Source organism: Tinamus guttatus, unplaced genomic scaffold, assembly GCF_059628265.1.
Source record: "Tinamus guttatus ecotype Peru unplaced genomic scaffold, ASM5962826v1 Tinamus_guttatus_pri_ptg000215l, whole genome shotgun sequence".
Lineage (NCBI taxonomy): Eukaryota > Metazoa > Chordata > Aves > Tinamiformes > Tinamidae > Tinamus > Tinamus guttatus.
Window position 1 is genome coordinate 3175413 of NW_028288749.1, and position 20068 is coordinate 3195480.

Sequence of the window (20068 nt, forward strand, 5' to 3'; positions counted from 1 at the left end):
GCTGAGTGGGGCAGGGGATGTAGTACCTGCAGGCACCTGTTAGGGTCACTTGATGACTCTTTGCTTCAGAAATGAGGTCTCCTGGGCCTCTGCACTTGCTGGAGGGGATCAAGAGAAAGAGGAGCTGCCAACAGGGGCTGCGGCTCAAGGCAGGGGGTGCTTACAAGGCCTCCCCTTGTCCTATGCCCAAGTACTGGATGGCTTGCCTGGGTAAGACCTGGCTAGCGTTTTTTCCTGGTGAATTCTGCCTCTCGTTTTCTCCCCAGGTTGTATGTCTGCATCTAGCCACTCATCATTCCTCTGCTGGGAGGGAGTTGCAGCACTTTTAGTTGAGGTTGGTGGTTTGGGTTAAGACTCGTGCTCTGAACAGCACAACTCTGTACGAAGCACTTCAGGCAACGTCGTTATTTTTGGTCCAGAACCTGCAGCAAGTGGTCTGAGGGGGCTTTTTCTGAGCTTGGTTGTTACAGCTTCCTGAACCTGACATCTTTAGATAGCCACCGATGTTGCTTATAACTTATAACTGAAGACTGTAACTTGCTACTGAGGAGGGAGACCCTTTCTTTACCCGCGGGAGCTCCTGAGGCGCATCCGTGCCTTTCGAGGGAGCGGCGGCAGTGTCCTTTCCCACGTGCACACACACAGGGAAGGCGTTTTGCATGCAGAGCCGTCAGGAACGCGCGCCGGCCGCTGCGTGAAAGCTGGCTAAAGGCGCAATCCGCAGCAGAGCTTTCTTGGTCTGCCAGACCAGACTGGCATTTTGTTTAACCGGAGAAGTATTCATTGTCACTTTTATAATTGCCAGGGGCCTGTCAGCATTTCCATTATAAACCCCCTATTTGCAGGGATTAAGTAGACAATTTCTTCTTTTTTTTTTTTTAAAGTCTTTCTGGTTGAAACTTGGCAAGCCTGATCTGAGTTCACAGCAGATATTTTCTTCATGAGATTTTAAAACAGTCAGCTGTTTCTTAAATTGTGGAGAAAGCAACCGTGTTTTTCCTCTCAGTTAAACAGATAGGACTATTTTTTTCCATCCCACTTATTCCAACTGGATTTTTATAAATAAAACCCTATTCTCTTATTTAAATTAAAAAAAAAGAAAAGAAATAAAAGGCATGCTGTCATGTTCCGTTTGCCATAAGATCTTCCCTCAGAACTAGCCCGTTCTTTGCTCTGGTCTATGTTTGGTGAAATCCCACCCGCCCCTTTCTCCTCCCCTTGCTTTGATTTCCTTCAGCGTATTTATACCCTCACTGCATTAATTGCCGCGTTCCTTCTCGTCACTCCGTCCCTCCCTGCAGCGCTCGAGCCTGATGAAGCCAGGCGTTTTGCCTCTCTCTGAAGAGAAGCTGGGGTGTTCTTGAGCGATACAAGATACCTGTGGGCAAATGCAGTCCCTAGGAGTTGTCTTTACGTGTGGTACTCAAGGCTGGCTTTGGATGCGCTTCACCCGTTACCTCCGGAACTTAATGTGTGACTCTCAGTTGAGTCTAGCACTTTTTTTTAACATTTTCCTCTGACTTCGCTGTGTCTCTAGAGTGAAGTACTTTCACGTTGGTTCTTTTTTTATTTAACCAACCCTTTATTGTCGAACGAGCGGGTGCAGCGATTGGTGCAGAGCCCCACTGTGGCTTTTCATGGCTGGGCTCTTTTAGTCATTTCCTGAAGCTTTGGTGCAGAAACACGAGCATGCAGGAAGCGGCAGCAGGCTTAGCAAAGGCGAATGTGGCGTCTGACAGCGGCCTGCCCTAGGCGAGGGCTTGTCCTTGCTGCTGAGATGCAGAAATACGGCATGCTGGAGCTGATGCTGAAGCGCCTCGGGAAGAGCCTCCGTGGTCTTACCACGGTGAGTGACCTTCAGGGATGAACTATGGCTTGTACGACTCGTAAGCTGCAAGGAATGTAAGTGAAGAGCTGCAAATCAAGAGTTGGAAGGGAAAATGAGTGCTTTTAAAAAGCACCGTAGCTCCTCTGCCAGGGTCTTTAAAAGATCTTTGTCCGAGCAAGATGCTGGCACCGCTGCCTTGAAGGACTATCACTGGTACCACCAAACGAAGAGCAGGAAAATGAATAAACAAGTGGCTTCTGACCCTGAGACACCTCTGCGGGCGTTCAGGTGGCAGGTGCATGCCCGGCTTCCCTGGGGGATGAACAGAAAGGAGCACTCCGGCAGCCTTACCGCAGAGTGGAGCGAGCAGAGCCCTGTCCAGAGTTCAGCATACCTGGGTGCTCCTAGCGCCGGTGACAGCCACGAGGACCCCGTGGAGACCCTGTCCCAGGCAAGGACTCAAGCGCTGCGGGTGCCGTTCAGGCGTTCGCTCTCAGAACCCGTGCCGCACTCGGGGAGCAGGAGCGCCAAGACGCTCCTGGCGCTCGGGCATGCGGGGCCCTGCGAGCAGCAGGGCCACTTCCTCCGAGGATTCTTCTCGACTCTCTCCAGTGGGTTTTCAAGGATAAGGAGTCGAAAAGGGGAGCCTGATGGTGAGCTTGAAAATGACTGGAAGATGGATGATGACATTGATCTGAGCACAGGTAACAAACTGGGGTTTTTGGTCTATTTCTGTAGCAGGTGAGTGTAGTTGGACCTTCTTGGGAAGGTTTGATAGCTGTTCCAAAGTGTTTTTGAACTTCATGCTCGTTAACCGGAGATTTATGATGCCCAGATATTTGTGCCTTTGTTAAAAAAAAATATATGTATAAATCAACTGAAAAAGGCATTTCCCAAGAGGGAAGTGGTGTGCTATTTCAGTCTGTGCTTGAAGTTTGGTGGTGTGTTTAAAACAAATGCCTCTTGGTGGGTAGGAGCACTAGCATTTCTCTCCGAAGTGAATTGTCTGCGGCAGAGGCAGTGGGCGAGCGGAGCAGCCTCTGAGGATGTGTAGTGTGCTGATTGATGGGTCAAACCGGCTACTATAGATGGCGGGCTAGGGCCAGGGAGAAATAAAGCTGTCTTTTAAACTGTGTTTGAGGGAACTGATCTAGTTCCTCGTAGCAGATTCATGGTTTTATAGTCCATGAGCTGAAGCAATGTCTGCTCTTGGGCAGATGCCAAGGACAGTGATGTTGGCGTGGTGTAGCCAGCTGGGACTGAGGACAGCAAGATGCCAGTCTGAGTTCCCGTTTCACCCTGTCCTGCTGAGAATGACACCCATAAAGTCGAAAAGGGGAGAAATTTGCCTTCTGCTTTCTTGGTCTTTTTCCCACAACTTCCTAGCGGACTGGCCAGTCTGAGCCAAAAAGTGAAGAGGCTTTGGAAAGAAAAGATAAAATTTGTAATAAAAACAAAAATACACCCTCCGTCTTCCTAAAACCTCAGCACTTTCCAGAGTCCTTTGGTTTGTCACATTAGAATCCTGATAACATCTGGATCCAGTTGAGACTGCTGGGCAAGTCATCACGATTCAGAGAAATCCTGTTATTATTTTTAGCGTTATGCTCTGTCTGCATGGGCAGTTGCTCTCAAGCCCAGTGGAGAGTCGCGTGTTTACTACTGGAAGTCGGCACATTGCTTTAAAATGAAAACAAATAACCCAAAAGAAGAAGTAACTAAGAAGGACTGTGTTGCTCAGCTTCCTCAGATTTGTTCAAAACTAGTTGTGTGCGGTCATGGATTTTTATTCCTCCTTGCTCAAACCTTTCTGGGTTGGAATTTGGGCTGATGATGCTTGTTATTACCAATTGCATGGAATCCCTAGAAATAAATGTTGAGGTAGGGCTGGCATCTGTCCTTTGGAGAAGACTTCTTGCTGAGTAAGGCTGTTTTTTTTTTTTCTTTTTTTTTTTAATTTTCTTTTTGGCCTTTGCTTCCCAAAGGCTTATTGTTCAAGCAGGCATCAGCTCAAGCTTCCTGAAACCAGCTCACCTCGTAGGACACGCTGCTCTGTAGGGTATACAGGCATAGGACGGCTCTTTACCTGTTGCAAGCTGTGTTTTCCCTTAGGGAAGGACTGCTCCTGCCAGATGAGTGGGTGCTGCTGGATTCACATCCCTGGCACCCACGAAATACTGTGGACTGATACCTGATACAACAGCAGCAAAACTTGTGGGCACATGGGCTTAGAGCTCGGGTCTGAGGGAGGCAACTTGGAGGCAGAAAGGGAGAAATTACTAGAGCTGCAGCCTGTTCTGTTCTGCAGCCACGGTCCGAACGTCTTGCGCAAGCCTTGCAAGCACCGCATGCGTTGAGCGCGGCGCGGTCGGCATGCATCCACTGGTGGCTTGGAACCTGGAGAGACAACGTGTCTTCTGCCCACATTCCTGTCTCCTTTTCAAGAAGAAATCCAAGGAAAATGGTTTGCTTGTCTTGTGGATTGTTTTTGTCTCTCCGAGGGAGGCAGAGCTGCGGCAGGCTGAGTCTGGACTCTGCCCAGACGTTTTTGTAGCCAGTGATGGTGTGAGATATGGAGTTTCTCCAACCTAAGCTGTTTGCATCCTCAGCAAGAGCTCGACCAACAGTCTCCCAGGAAGCGCTGTTTGAAGAGAATTTCTGCACCTCTGGCCCCAAACCAAGGAGGACCTTTTCCATAATGTCCAAGGCAATTTGAGGACCTTTTCTGTAGTGCCAGCATGGTTTGAAGCATGCTTTGTTGGAGCTCAGTGCCCGGAGGCATGCTTTTTCTGTTGGTTTTCTGTCCAAAGAGCCAAGCCTTTTACTTATACCAGCTCCCTTCTTGAAAGAAAAAAAATCTATTTTGTTCTGAAATAGTTGCAAAGATTATCAGCTTTTTTTTCCCCCCAAGTCTCCTGCCTGTGCTGGGTTCTGCCTTATCTCCGTGCCAGTGCTGCAAAGGCTGGTTCGAGCTCGCGTGGCCACTGGTGACATTCAGCCCTGCTTTTATAAGCCTGGGGAGAAGCGGGAGCTGCTCTCGTCTTCATGAGCTGTTTTCCTTCCCAAAGAGGATTGCCCGATTCGTTGGCAGCTTTGACAGGGAAGTGGGATTAAAGATAAATAAATAAGTAAATAAAAGCGGCTAAATATTTTTCCCTTGGTTTTGCAGTGCAGGCGACACGTTCAGCTGCTGCTTCATCCCGCTTGGCGGTAAAGGTCCCTCCGTCCGTGGTGACGGTGGCAGAGGGGATGCCCTGTGTGCCCGGGGAGCTGCCACCCCTTGCTCCGCTTTCCGAAGCTGTGCCTGGTACGCGGGCTGCGTGAGTGCGTGTGTCCTCCCTGCTGCGCCGCAGCACGGTCGGGAGGCAGGAGATACGGACACGATCTCCTTGGGATGGGGACGCGCAGGGGAGCATTCCTCGCTTCTGGCAGCTCTAAGCCCTTCCCAACCTTGCCCCCAGGTATTTCCGTCTGTTGTTGCCTAGCGGTTAGGCATGGAGAGCTGTAACATGGAGAGGGCTGGACCCTGTAATCAGAGGCTGGTGCTTTTCAGATGAGTGTTTGCCATCAAAACAAAATAATTAGCAAGTCTCTGAGGTGAGGGGAATTGCACTCAGCTGGCGCCGTAACGAAGGGGTCTCTGAGGCAAGTGACTCCACTCGTCTCAGCGTGGCCTCTGTGTCCTGTTCCCTCTCTCCCCCCTAGCCTGTGTTGTCCGAATCCCGGAATTAACTTCCACTGGGATGAATGAGCGCATTGACAGTTGTCAGAGCTATTTTCTGACTCATGGAATCATGTTGGGGATGACGCGCCTGCTCTCCCGGTTGCTGTTGGTGGGGGTAGCAGCCCGTGTCCGCGGGACTGCTGGCTCCTCTGCTTGCTGCCTGGCCGGGATCTGCTGGTGCCTTAGTCATGAGGGGATGCGGGGGAGAGGGAGAGGCCGCCTCGTGTCCTAGAGACACTCACAGGAGCAGGAGCTCTTCTTGCTGCTCTGAGGAGCCCTGGGACTTGGAGCCCTTCGCGTGGCTTCCCAAACACTGAGTCTCCGAGTGAGGAAAACGTCATAGCTGTGATCCCTGGGGCATGAATCTGGGGAGCGGAGTGGGAGCGGCCCCGCCATGGGGGTGTCCATGGCCCAGCACCGCATACCCCCAGGCCAAAGTGTAGCTTCTCCTGGTGATCTGCAGTGCAGGAGCAGCGAGGCCGGGCTTGGGCAGCATGTAGAAAGCTTTGGAAAGAAACTCCTCTGGACACGTACTGAAAATGAGCCTAAACCCCAGCTATCTCGGTGGACAGAAAGGGGAACTTCCCCCAGCTGTTCAGCTGTCCTGGGAGACACTGCCAACATCTCAGTTTCTTCAGCCATAGAAATGGGAACCTTCACGCTGGTCAACTTGGACGTTGGCCATGGGCAACGTGCGGGCAAGGCTCGCTGAGCAGAATTTCCTCAAGGCCAAGTTCCCCACTCGTCATTTCCACAAGCGCGGCCCCGAACGGGACTTGGCTGGAGATGAAAATTGCTTATATAAGGAGCGTTTCCTAGGCACGTTGACCCTTTTTCTTAAAATAACAAACCCAAAGGAAGGTATTTGTTTCTAGACCTTTGTTTTTTCTCCAAGTAATGCATGGTACGCCTTTGCCGTGTTAATAGCGTTAGGACTCAAAGCACTGGTATTTCAGAAGTAAACATGCACCAGATGATCTCCATGCCTCCTGTAAGGTCCCTTTAAACTCCCCTGGAATGAATATCCCCAAATCCCGTGAGTCATTACTCGTTTTAGAGGAAGCTATTTACATAAGCAACAAGATAGCGCATGAAACTCTTGACTTGTTAGCATTGAAACCAACTGTCCGCAGCGTTAGTTTTGTTTTTTTCTTCTTGCTTTGAGAAAAAGCTGAAGCCAGACATCTGGTCTTCTGTGGCTGAGGGAAAGCTTCACAAGTTACGGGGCAGCTTGTTCATGGGAAGTTTAAGGGGGAAAAAAAAAAAGGTAAAAAGGCAAACCCTAGTATGGAGACATTGAAGTAAAAGCAAAAAAAATACAGACTTAACGAGTTTTTTCCCCACGTTAATGTATTCCTGAGTGGCATCTTAAAATCTTCAGAGATTAAGGTCATTGCTTTTGTGATGGTGTCTGTGATGCAGTCAGACTTCTGGCCGTAGGTCACTTCTTCTTGGCGGAAATCGCTGAAGATTGCAGTCCTCTCCTAATAGGAACCATAAGTTTACAGTCCACTTGCTAAGACTAAAAAAATGCCCTTTTAGTGTCATCGCTTCTGAGAGTGATTCTGCTCTAACAGCCAGTGACACGGATGCTTTGGGACGTGAATTGCTGCGGAGAGCTCTGCCAAGGTCCTAAGTCTTTGTGTGTCTCTGTCTCCCTTATCTCTCTTATTAGCTCTGATGGCTTTTGTACGTGAGAAGCAGCTTCGTCACAAACGCTGCTTGTGTCACTGAATGATTTATATGCAAGAGGAAGAAAATAAAAATATAGATTTGAATAATTCTAAATTCCTGGAGTGCAGTTGTCTCCTCTTGCATGATGTTCCTGTGCATTACTGCTCGCATATATCGGCTGTGTCCTGCAAAAAGATCTTGTCTCGATGAGCAGTTGCTGTGCGCTGCTGAGGAGGGAGGCTTGGGCGCTGCGTGCGCTGGGGCCCGGCTGCCCGCGTGCCGTGCGTGGGCTGCAGTGCTGTGGTGGCACGTTTCCTGTTGGCTCTGCTGCTCCCTCATAAAGGCACTATGATTTAAGCTACTGATGTCTTAAAATGCCAGGCCGTTGCTGTACTGAGCTTCTCACCAATCTGGGGTAGCGCTGAGCGATCCTGAGAGTCTGTTTTCTTATCCGAAATGTGATCTGGGCCGGGAGAGGAATGCAGAAGCACTGCAAGGCCTCTGCGAAGGAGCCGAGTGGCTTGTCCGGCTGTGGCTTTTCCCAGTTCCTGACCACCACTTCCAACCAGGTGACACTGGTGTGTCACTGTCACGCAGAGCTGCCTCTTAGTTACCATTTCTCAGGGCAGGAGATGTCTTGAGTCAGTAAAAGCCTTTTAATGCAAAGGCCTGGGAGGAAGAATGTGGCACCTGGGCATGGACCCAAGAACGAGGAGCCAGTGCTTAGCTCCTGCTCGCAGCTACTTTAACATTTGCCAAAGGAAGCAGCTTCTCTCCAGGACACTTAATTTTCCCCTTTTTGGTTGTGGAGCTTCCGCTAAGCTTTCCGTGAATGCCCCAAGTCTGTCACCAGTAGCAGAGGCCATTCGGTATAAGAGTAAAGTGCCAGTGGGCTTGTCTAGGGAAAATTACTTGAGCAGAGCAGGAGTTTTGAGTTATTTTCACAAAGATGTGACTGGTTCACATGTGCTGATTGAGAAGTTTGTGCGTGCACAAAATCAATTTTATTGTGTATGTGTAGCATTTTGAATATGGAGCTTGCCACCCCTCCAGAACCCAACAACCGAAGCTCCCCTAGGCTGGATTGAAAACACGCAGAGTAGTTTCTGCTGCAAATAGCTTGCTGCAGCCCGGCTGTATGATTTGCACGTGCGATGCTTTCTGGGTGGCGATGGGGTTGTCAGCATCTGTAATGTCACATTTGTCTTTGGATGCACACGAGCCTTCGCTTTGGTAATTCAAAGCTGAATGTGAAAACTGAATGTGAATGCAAAAAGTGGAGATCACTGTTAAAAATACATCTAATATTTTAGAATATGTGCACTTATATTCCTGTATATATAAGTATATATATTTAGCAAGGTTTACTAGGTTGATGGCACCTAAACCTACAGCTTGACTCTTCTTGTTTGCAGAGAATTTACAAAGAGACAGTCATGTAGCCCAGGGACAGCAAAGTGATCACTCATGGAGAAGAAACAATTCAAGTCTGTTTGCATTTTAATGGGCTTTAATCACATGAGAATTTAGGAAAGCAAAAATAGGTTTATTTTCCCCCCTGTTACCATCATGTCCGATCGCTGCAGGGCTGGCCCCCCTGGTCCTGGCGAACAAGAGACTGTTTTCAGCTCGTGCTGCTGTTCAAGGGCTGCCAGAGAGCGAAGGGACCAGCGATACCGTCCTGAGAGCAGAAGGAATGGCAGCAGCCTGGGGGCTTCTTTGGCAGTGCAAGTCGGGAGGAGGAAATGAGCAAGATGCCACACATGGGTCCTAGCGCCAGAGATTTGCCAAAATACTCCGACGTCCGTCAGGGACCTCCACTTGGACGATGTGGAAGCAGCGCTGTCTGTCCCCAGCCAGCCCAAGCTCCTTCTCTGGAGACTTGCTGCACAATTTGTCCCTCCTCACTCTTTCATTTCTGCCATCTGCAACAAGATCTTCCTATTTTTGCCACAGTTCCCCCCTCCCTCCTTTGCTCTGCGTTGCTGCAGCCTTGGGCAGACTTCTTTCCTTTCCTTTCTTTTCCAACTCAATTCCTCTGTGCCATAATAGCGGGTGAAATATATCCATCAGTCTGTGGAGATATTTTTTGTTTGGGACCCGCCTTGCACAGAGAGCTAAGTGTGCTCTTCTGAGCTAATGCTGCCCTTAAAACAAGGGTAGAGAGACTGGAAAATGCCAAAGCGTTTTAAAGCAGGGGCAGAAAACAGAGAGAAGCTTAATTTTTTTGCCTTTACCCTCTCTTTTTTCGTCCTTTTTTTTTTTTTTTTTTGGTCACTAGGTGGATGTTTGCGTCTGTTTATCCTCTGATTTCGCATGTTTTGAAATCTCATTGTACTCAGCGGTGGAAAATTGGCTGCTTCAGTAAAGGCCTGTTAAGGACAGCTCTCTACAGTAGCTGGAAGGAAATGCTTCCCAAACGTATTGTCCGAGCTAGCGCTGCTGAACGGTCTCTGGGGCCGTGACCGCTCCTTGCCTTCCCCACCCATCTCCTGGCAGCAGGCGGGATTCTCGGGATGTTGGTGCAAGAGGAAACGCGGTGCTGCCCCTCAGAACGGCTTCCCAGGAGGAGTGAGGAGGATTGCAGTAATAACGCGGAAAAGCCTTTCTGTGGCTTGGTTATTCTTACCAGGACGGGGGGGCGGGGGAAGAAGCAAAAACACAAAATGTCGAAGTAATTGCCTGAAAATTATTATATTCAATGGCATGCTTTCTTGTCCTGCTTGGATTTAGTGCTATGGGTAGTTGCTGCACTGCAGGGCTGCTAGGGAGATGCTGTGGGGACCAATTTGGCTAGGTTGCGACCTATACATTTCAGTTTAATCCTGCTGTCAGCAGGACGTTTCCCTCTCGAGTGGCTGTTTATCTGTACAGGCTCGTACGTGCTCCTTCCAGACGCGGCGATGAGCGCCCGGGGCTCTGCCCCTCTGGCTGGAGGCTGCAGGACGTCGGCTCGTGGAACGCGCAGCAGGGAACCAAGAGCGCCCTTGTGCTTAGGGCATTTGTGGCGTTAACACCGAGCATCAGATAAACCAGCTGGAAAGCGAACGCCAAAGCCTTCAGCGCTCATGTGGTTTGTTGTGCCGGCACCGAGAGCGTAGCTGGAGTCAAAACACCGAAGAAGTGGCCATGGACCCTGCAGTTCAGGGTGCTTAGGGCGAGCATGGGAGTCTGCCTTTACTCCTGGTAGTCCAGGCTACTTAGGAGAGAAGGAAGCCTATTAAACAGAAGGAAGAATCAATGAATTGAAGAATTCCTGGCATACTGGGCTTGTAGCTACAGCTCTTTTTAATGAGCTCGCTCGCCACCAAAGGCTACGTTAGTCCTGTTAGTCCCTCTCGTTTGCACTTGCCCAGTGTGCAGGAAACCTGCGGCACCTGCTCTGGTGGCACCTCGAAGCCTGCATCTCCTCTGGGACATCCCGGCCGCGCTGCCCCACAGAAACGGGTGCCCTGGGCCACGGGGTGATCTGCTGCCCCGCCGCCTTGCCCCTTCCTTTCACAGTCGCTCCCCTTCAACATTGTGTAGTGCGGAGAAGAGGCAAGAAAAAATCATCTACTATGCTCAAATATTTCAGAAAAATATTTCTGCAGACTACAGCTGAATTTTCGGGTCATTCGGCAAGAATTGGAAGCTCCTGAGCTTTAATTTCCGCCAACAACTCAATGCCCAGCCTTGACCAAATCGGTTGTGACCTCCTTCTGCTTAACCAAAGTGGATTTTTCTCCCAACGTCAGCTTTCCCTCCCTAAAAACAGGTACAATAAATATCTGGTTAACTTGTAAGGGGGTCACTACCCTCATATAACCTTTAATTGAAGGTTAAATACCAGAACTAAGGAAAAAAAGAAGTGCAGTTTTATAAATCATTGTCTCTCTCTACTGGGTTAAATGGGGGATTTGGGCTATTTACTGTAAGACTTTTTAGGGTAAATTTATTTACAGATTCTCCATGGCCTTGCTATAAGGTCCATTCTTCTTTCTCCAAAGCTTTTTATGGTGCTCTTAGAACCTTCTTAAGCTTCTTTAAAGGATGAAAAAGTCCCGTCCGCTGAATGTTGAGCACTGCACTGCTAAAAAGCATGAAGACTCTGTAGCATAGGGAGAAGATGACATGAGCCACGTTCTTGTGCCTCTCTGTGGGCTTTTGCAGCTCACTAGTAGAAAATAGCTGGTTCCATTTTTCTTTTTTTTGTCCAAAAACATTTTAAAGATGCCAAAAAGAGGTGGCATGGGTATTTTCAAATAGCATGGGAAATCACCAGAGGGTTTTTTTCATATTATATTGGAATCCCTTGAGACAGCCCCGTACTAAGGCAGATGTTTAAGGCCGGTGGTTAAAATAAGCAAGCCGCGTTTAGCCGATATGCCTGAATGACCTGTATAGAAATGGAGATTTTTTGCACTAGGTTCCAATGTCCTGTGAGCGGCCTCACTTCTGTGTGAGAGAAACATACTGCTCTGTGTAACATCAGCATGGTCAGAACTCCTCTATTCTCCTTTCCAAAATGTCAGTCGAGTCAAAAACTAAAATAAATGCCTCATCTGTCATGTCCCACCTCCAGCTTCAGGAGACATTTAGGCAGCAGAGCGCGGGTGGCTGCAAAGAGCTGAGTTAGGGCAGTGCGGCCCATGCAGCGCCGGCAGCGGGAGGTGGGAGGGCGGCCCTGGCGCTCTGCGGTCGCCCTATTCTCTTCTCTCCTGTCGTGTTTGCTGCAGTCCTACGCGGGAGTTGCTTTCCAAGCCACGGGCAGGTAGGTTTAAGTGGAGAGGAATTCAGCAGTCCTGGATCGTGAAGGCAGTTGGCGACAGCGAAAGTTTCGGTCCTTGGAGGAAAGCCGAAAGGGCCGTTGCTGGAGGGCGGCGCCTGTGTGGTGCAGTGTGGATCGCGGGGCTGGGCAGCGTCGCGCTGCGCCATGCCTGGAAGTGCCCTGCCAGCACCGCCCACGTGGCAGGGGTCTCGCTCTGAGTCCGTGTCACTTGGATGTCATCACGCAGGAGCTGCCTTGCCCCAGGGTTCTAAGGGCAACAGGGGAGAAAATCTGCTTGCTGTGCAGAAAAGGGTTGCAACTGGACGAACCAAAGGCTCCAAGAAGAGTCGTGCCAAACTGATGGCGTAAAGCGAGGTGTATGTTAAACTGGCTGAAGTTTGCTGGCAAGACAGGGCACTAAAGCGGCCCGTGGTGCGCAGGCCCCTTGCAATTAATGAGTGTTGCTTTTGCCAAGATGTGTGGGACCGTGGATGGGCCATGGGACATGTGTGGAACTGAGCAGAGTTTCCTATCAGATTGTTGTTTCACTTGCCTTTGTCCAAGGTATAGTTTAGGGTCAGGATGCTTTTCCTCTAGCAGTCTTCCCGCACGGCTCCAGGCCGGCTGTGAATTAGCAGAAAGGAGGAGGGAAGCAGCCAGTTGGGACCTTTGCCGTCCTGAAGATGCTGATGGAGATGGAGGGGTAATCACCATAGAGAAACCGGGGAGCAGGGAAGGGTGTAGAGCTGGGCAAGAGAAGGATTGTGCGGAAATGAACAGAAGAAGTGCAGGTTTTCTCCAGAGAATAATTAACATTTCTCCTGCTCTCCATTTTTTCCACTTCCTAGACCTCTAATGAAAGTCTGCACTTGCTGTAGGGAGAAGGGGCACTCGAGACTCTTCCCACAGCAGGCAGCCGTGTAATAAGGGCATGTAATCCTTTATAATCCTTTCTACAGGTTTATAAGACCCATTTCTCTTCTGAGATTCCAAAGTGTTTTGTGGGCCAAATGGGAATTTAACTGTGAGCGAAAAACATAACTTGAATGTTCAGGAGCAAAGATGAGCGGCCGGGGCAGAGGATGGTGATAGGAGGGGAGCGAAGCTGCTGAGCGCTGTCGCGGGTCCTAGGGCTGCCTTTGAGGAGCTGTAGTTTCAGCCTGTTGTTTGGAATCCTGGAAACCAGGGAATGGCGCTGCGTTTTGTGCAGCTCGGAACCGTTGTTGTCGTGATGTCACAAGGCGCCGCCAGTCCGCAGCGCCGCGCACCTGCGTGTCCCGCGGGTTCCCAGCGCGACCGGGCGCTTGTCTTCATGCTCCCGCCCGCTGCGCTGAGGAGCGCGACGCCGAGGGCGCGATGGGAGCTTCCCTGCAGCGCTGCATCGTGTGCTGCTGCTTGCCGTTCACGCTGCGTCCCCTGCGCCGGGGCCGTGTCTCGCAGCACAGGAGGGTGCGACCGGAGCTTTATGCCAGCTCTGCATCCAGAGGTGCTGCTCGCGCTGCGTCCTGCGCGCCCGCGGCGGGGGAGCGGGGCTCGGGTACCCCTGCGCGGGCAGCGGCTCCCCGGCCTCAGCAGCGTCCCCGCAGCGGGCAGCCCCACAGCACCGTTATGGGGGTGAGCTGCTGCGGGGCACCACGGAGGCTCTTCAGCCCAAATCTATCACGCTGCCCCAGACTGGTTTTAATTCCAGGCCTAATACTGCAGCTGCCCCCAGCTCCTTAGCATTCATTCTCAAGGCTTGTAAGAAAGCTGAAAAACTGTTGGCACACTCAGCATCTGCTAGGTAAACTACTCACAAGGCTTGAAGAGTTGTGGTTTCTTTTGCTGGAACGACTCCACCGTTTTCCCTTTTGAGAAGAAAATCTCAGCAAAAGCGCTCACATGGACACGTCACGGCAGCCCAGCTGCGTGTGCGCTCTGGAGCTCCTGCGCCCCGCAGATGTTAAGGGCTGAGGGTGCAAAACGTGTTAGCACAGATCTTGGGAAGGCCTGGTTTGAGGCCTGGTTTGAGGCTCTGTGCATTGCAGGGAATGAGAGCAGAAATCTCGGCTGTTCTCTGAGGAAGGATCAGCCATGTTGTGAAAACTGCCAAGCTTTAGATAGGCAAAGAGGTGACGTGGTGGATACGGGATGGACAGGCGAACTGATTCAGGCCCGGCTTCAGCAGGAGCTCATCCTTGTGGGAGATGCCAGCGTGGCCTCGTCGTTAAATGGTCCTACTGCTTGAACAAGGTGATGGAAAACCCATTTCTAGGCTGTGCCTGATCACTGCAGCTCGGTAGGACAGCAGTAAAAGCTTAATAGGTTGACCCTGCCAAACCAGCCACCACAGAAAAATCCAACGGCTGGTGAAGACTTGGTGTCACTGTGTCAGTGCACTGGAATCTGGAAAAGCCATGCTGCTAGTCAGAGGTTCTGCCAGCTTCAAAAATGGTATTTTAACCTATTTTAAACCTTTTATAGCTTTATTCTTGTGCACAATGCATTTTCCAGGCAGTGTTTTGGCTGTAAGCAGCTGGTGTGAAAGCTTTTGAGAGCACTGAAACCTGAGGCTCTGACCGATCTTTCTTCACCCCCTGTCCTCGGTGCCAGGTTTCCACACAGGAACGAGGTTATCGGCGCAGGCAGCCACTGCCGGAGAGTGACCGGGTGCAGCAGAATTGAGGGACAGGCATTGCCCTGCCATGGGCGTTTGCTGTATGTGGCCATTAAATATGACTAAAGCAAGGCACGTTAGATGCCTCTGCAGTAATAACCCACAAAAATGGAGGCCTCTTATCCCGAAGGTTTACTCAAGCTTTCTATTGAAAATAACACATGGAGACCTTTCTCTTACCATCAAAATTTGGGTACTTCTCAACTGAAACGGTGCCGTATTGCGCAGTGCTTTAGGTGGAGAGGTGAGCAACGCTGCATCTTACATGGGCTCTGGGGAGTATCCTAGATAACCTGCGATCCTTGGATGTGAAATCCAGTGCTGGGGTTCACAGTTTTCTTTCTGTGATGTGCGCTGGTCATCTGCTGTGCCTCAGACAAGGATTAATCTGCTGTGAGGCCGTCACAGCGCGAGTGTCTGCGCGACCGCCCTGGTTGTGCTCTTTTGTGCCTGTTTTCTGCTAATTTGCTACTCTCCCCTCTTTCTGAAGAGGAGGGATGATGCCCTTTCTCTGCTTGTAAAAGTGCGGCTTGGGACTGAGTGGTGCTGGAATGCTTGTCATCCCTTGGGAATAGTTGTCCAATTCCATCTACGGGCTGCTTTTGGAAAATGTTCTTGACTTTGGAATGCATTTGCCAATTGTGTTTAAGACCATTGCGTGCTTGCAGTGCAAGAGGTTTTCCCACTTTGTATCACCAGTGCTATTCCCTAGACACTACTAAACTGCCATCAGTTTCCACAAAGCATCTTATCCCTTTCCGAGGAGATCAGCCAGGTACCAGCTCCTTTTTAACTTGTTTCCTCTCCCTGTAAAGGAATCAGCACTTCCTTTATTATGCTGTCCTGGTATTGTTTGTGCGTATATGCATATATTTTAATAAGCTCTCTAGTTATAATGCAATACAAATTGTCACTTGGCTGAGAGAAAGGGAGCTTTGTGGCTGTTCGTAACGTGCCTCGTGGCATTTCAGAGCCTTGGGGAAAAGCACCGGTGTTTCAGACCTTCAGTGGTGCCCGACGTGACAGGCCTCGGCAGGGCCCTTCTCAGGGCAGCAGGGGAGGATGTTCAGAGAAGGGGATTTTTTCCACGCTGTTGCTTAGTTGATATTAGCGCTTGAAGGCGCATAAGGCATGACCTTTAGTCCGGTGTGTAGGCTAACGGAGCGGCTTTCTTCAGTGCCGCATTGCGGGGATGCCGACGGCGCGGCGCACCGGGGAGAGACGTCGTGTGTCCCCAGGGCCTGCGCCGTGCCTGACTCACACGCATCTCCCTGACTCCCGCTCTTCCCAATATCCTGCTCCTAGTATTTCCAATAAAGAGCTTCCAAAATTCCGAAGCATGTTTCTGTATGAGCAGATTGCTTTTGGTGCTAGCCCCAGAGCGGGCCGTGACTTAGCCCTGGCCTTCAGTCTTTCCTTAAGGTGTGAATGGCCCTGGTGACACATGGACTCTTTGCTGTTGATCCCCGCAGTGACTCAAACAGTGGTGGCAAAGTAGTCCTGTGGGCATAAATGATAGTTCAGTGGGTTTTATTACACTTGCAGGAATACTTGGGGCTGAGGCTGTAAAATGGAAACTGAAGGTGGCACTCAGCAAAGTCCCAAGGATTTGGGATCATCTTCTGGTGTGTGTAACCGCTCACTGCTCTTCTTTCTTGCAGCCCACGCTGGGTCCCCCTCTGGAGAAAGAAAGACTTGTGCAGGTTTCTGAGCATGGTTTGCCGGGTTATCAGCTAGCCGAAGAGCTGGAGGCACCATCTCCCTGCTAGAGGATAAGGCATGCCTTCCTCCTCCTCCTCTTCCTCCCTCAGTAACTTGCCATACGCTAAGGACAGGGTCTCCATAGCTTCATGCATAGGGAAAGAACCTGCTGCAGCGGTTTTATTGCTTGGGGAGCAGTGCGCAAGCAGCAAAGTAGTTAGAGGGGTTCGTCGCCCACTCCGTAGTGCTGGTGTCTTGGTTTTATCCTGCTCTTTAAACCTGGTGGGTGCTGCGTGGTTGAGGATTCACTGGCCTCTAGTGGCGAAGCTCTGCAGTGAGTGTGATGCTGCGTTTCACTCTGCAAACACTGGTTTCGGGGTGGGTGGTGAGAGGAAGTCAACACTGAATAACCCTTTGAGTAGGTTTTGAACACACATTTAACCTTAGGGACCCTGAAAAGTTTGAGTCCCTGTTAGGTCTTGCTTAGATCACAGGCGCCAGGAATATGCAGAGAACAGCCTGAGAACAACTGGTTCAGATCAGTGCCAGAGCACAAGATGATCTAAAGGTTACCAAAGAAACTAGAACTTCCACCTGAATGTCTAGAAAGAGATGGCTTGAAAGTTTGTACGGCTGATGGTACTGGTGGCCCTGTCACATCCATCCTTGTCTGTTCATGCCGCATTTTTCTTCTCCCATTTCAGTCACTAGAAGGGCGAGTTGGTCAAAAATGGGAATGTGATGAAAAGCAACAAGTTAGAGCCCTTATGCCAAGGCACTTCAGGCACCTTGGGCATGGCCCTTTTTAGAAATCATGGTCTGAGTCACTAGGTCTTCCCAGTGCAACTGTGCCGCGTTCCACGCGGCTGCCTCCCCGAATCCGGACGCTGGGCTGGCGTGCGGAACCGGGCACGTTACTACCGGCTGCAGCTCTCCTTTGCATTGAGTGGCAGAGACCCAAAAGCGAGGAGGGGGGTTACCAAAGCACTGGACTCACTGTGGGTGGCGGTTTGTTTTCGCAGATGTGAAGGGGCCTCCCACGCACCGCCTGTCCTGTGGCCAGTCGCCCTACGCGGAGACGACGACATGGGAGAGGAAGTACTGCGTGATCACCGAGAGCCAGTTTGTGCTGCTCAACGGGGAGAGGGAGGTGAGGCACCCGTGCTGCTACCGCCGCTGCTTCCCTTTCGCCTGCTTGCTGAAATGGGAAGGGAAACTTGTTTTATGGGGTTTCCCTCCCTCTTTTTTTTTTTTTTTTCCCTCTGTGCTTATTGCGTTCATATGGAAGGGAGCCAGCCGACTCTGCGCATGGATGGCGGGGCTCATGCTCGCTTTTAATCTTGCTCGGACAGCAGGTGTCTAGACAAGATGAGGGCGAGCTTGGCAGTGGGATTTTATAGCTCTCACTTAAGCCTGTGCCACTGCATCTTCCCCTGCCGCTGCCGCTTTAGTGCTAGTTAAAGCCCTTACATGAGCTTATGCTGCAAGCCGGCCTCCTCCTGCCAGCGCAGCCCGACACGTGGTAACGTGGGGGAATGGGGTTTGCGATGCCCAGCCTGGACCAGAGGAGCAGAGAGATTGGCGCAGCACGGTCACCCAAGGGCAGATCCTCATACCCAAAGGTAGATCCCCATACCCGAGGGCAGATCCTCATACCTGCAGCTAAATGGTCTGAGACACCGCTCTGCCCTCCCGCCTGCCAAACACAGCAAACAAAACTGGGGGCCCTTGGCATGGAGGGCACGAACCCGTTGCAACCCTCGTTGCTTACCAGTTGTAATTACCACAATTAGTGCCCGCGTGGCTGCGTGGTGCGCAGTGCCCCCCGCGTGCCCTGGTATGAGCGCAGTGTCACCGTGAGCGCACAACAGGCACGTTTGGGTGATGGAGCACTAGGAGCAAACAGAGGTGGGTGAGTCCCTTCCCCTGCCTGGTAGTTTTTCTTGGGTGAATATTGTGGATATTTGATGCCTGCTTGAGCTTTAAAAGCTGATAATGGTCCTGGGCTTGCCTGTTTAATTCTTTTGTTATAGATGTACCTAGTTTAAAAATAAACATTCTAGGAGGTACTGCAAAATGGGAATGTTCTCCAACTACTGAAATAGATTATTTTATATAAAAATATCTATGAATTTGAATCCAATGCTGTTGTTTCCTACATTTGGAAGAAACCTTTTTATTTTTCTCCTTAATTCTTTAGAATCTTCCACATATGGCTGTGCACAGGCAGAAAATGAGACCTGTAGCCAGTGTAGCACCAGATATTATCCTTATCCATCCCGAGCTACGGTCATGTGTATTTACAGGAACTGAAATATTCCCTTGCCTAGGGAGGGGCAGGAAAAGGTCTGGAGAAGGACATTACTCACTGGAAGGGAGCAACACCGGTCCTCTCTTACTGCAACACTTGAAACATTGCTGGCTGGGAGAGGTGATCAAAGGCAGGTTAAACGGAAGACCTGTCTTGTAGTGTTTACTACGTAATTCATTTTTTATTCTTGGAGGAAAGTCATGGAAGGAATTAAAGTATTTCCTGGAGAAAATTAAGGGCATGTGAGAGTTATTTCTCAAATTGTATTTAGCCCAGCTGTGCTGGTGTAAAGGATGTATGTCATTAAAGAAGTGTAATTGGAAAAAACACCGGCTCATATCACAAATAATTACTTGCAGGTGGTAACCGTGCACTTACGGGTTGCTAATTGCACTTACCACATACAGCTAGAGCATCTTGCAGTGGGTGGGATGAGTCCCTTGCTTAGCTCCTAAGGAATAAACACGGAAAGTTCGATGTATCACTGGTGCATTAAGTCTTTTTATGTGATATTTAAGTACAGTCTGTTTTGCCTTTGTCAGAGGCTGGAGAAATTCAGCACCAGGGCGCACAGAGCACGAGGTGGGTAAGAAGAGCAGGTTCAAAAAACAGTTGAGCAGGAGAGCAAATCAGCTGAGCCCATGAGCACTGTGTAGGGTGAGAAATAATTTAGGAAAATGCTGCGTGTAGACGAGCCGAGCGCCACATGCAGACTGTGTGACTCCATGCGCTGCTGTCCCCATCGCTTCGGAAGCTCAGAGCCAGATTTGCCATGCTGGTTTTAAAGCAACTTGGAAGTACTGTGAGCGAGAGGAAAAGGGGAGCTCCGCACTCATTAGATCTCACAGCACAGTAAAAGCTTGTTTGAACCGACCCGCTGACTGTGGCTGGGTGTGCACGACCCCTTGCACAAGCACAGAGCAGGTGGACGGGGCAAACTGCTGGTGAGAGATGCGCAGGGCTGTGCGCTGGGCTTGCACGCTGCTGAAATGGAAGGATCCCTGAGAGATTTAGCAGGAAATGGAAGGGTAGGTGCCTTGGCCACCTTTATTTGGCAACTCACTCAGAGTTGGAGAGGCTCGAGGAAAGGTGGTCTAGAAGCTAGAGTGAGCAAAGGCCTAGGGCAGTGCTTGGAAGGGCAGATGCTGGAGGAGAATGGGCAGAAGACTGTGGTGAGAGCAGAGGCACACGGAGCCACGGAGCAGCGAGAGCGAGTGGCACGAGGACATGAGAGAGTAAAAGAATTTACTGAAAGAACGAAGTAGGAAAGTGTGTTTGGAGGAGACTCATGAGCAAGGAAGAAGATTCTTGTCAGCCTGAAGCATCACTGGTGAAACAGGCACCAGGAAGCTGAAGATGGAGAGGCTCCAGCTCCGCAGGTGGGAACTGCTGAGACACTAAGTGGGTTGGAGCGTCTTTGGGAC

The 20068-nt window shown here is 50.4% G+C and overlaps 1 protein-coding gene across 1 annotated transcript in view; it reads left to right on the forward strand.

Moving 5' to 3' along the window:
* The window catches only part of RASAL2 (RAS protein activator like 2), a 119254-nt gene that overhangs the window by 37385 nt on the left and 61801 nt on the right, over positions 1 to 20068 (forward strand). The window contains exon 2 of the mRNA XM_088524890.1: positions 17356 to 17483. Coding sequence (XP_088381016.1) covers positions 17356 to 17483 — 128 coding nt within the window. The remainder of the gene's footprint in view (positions 1 to 17355; positions 17484 to 20068) is intronic.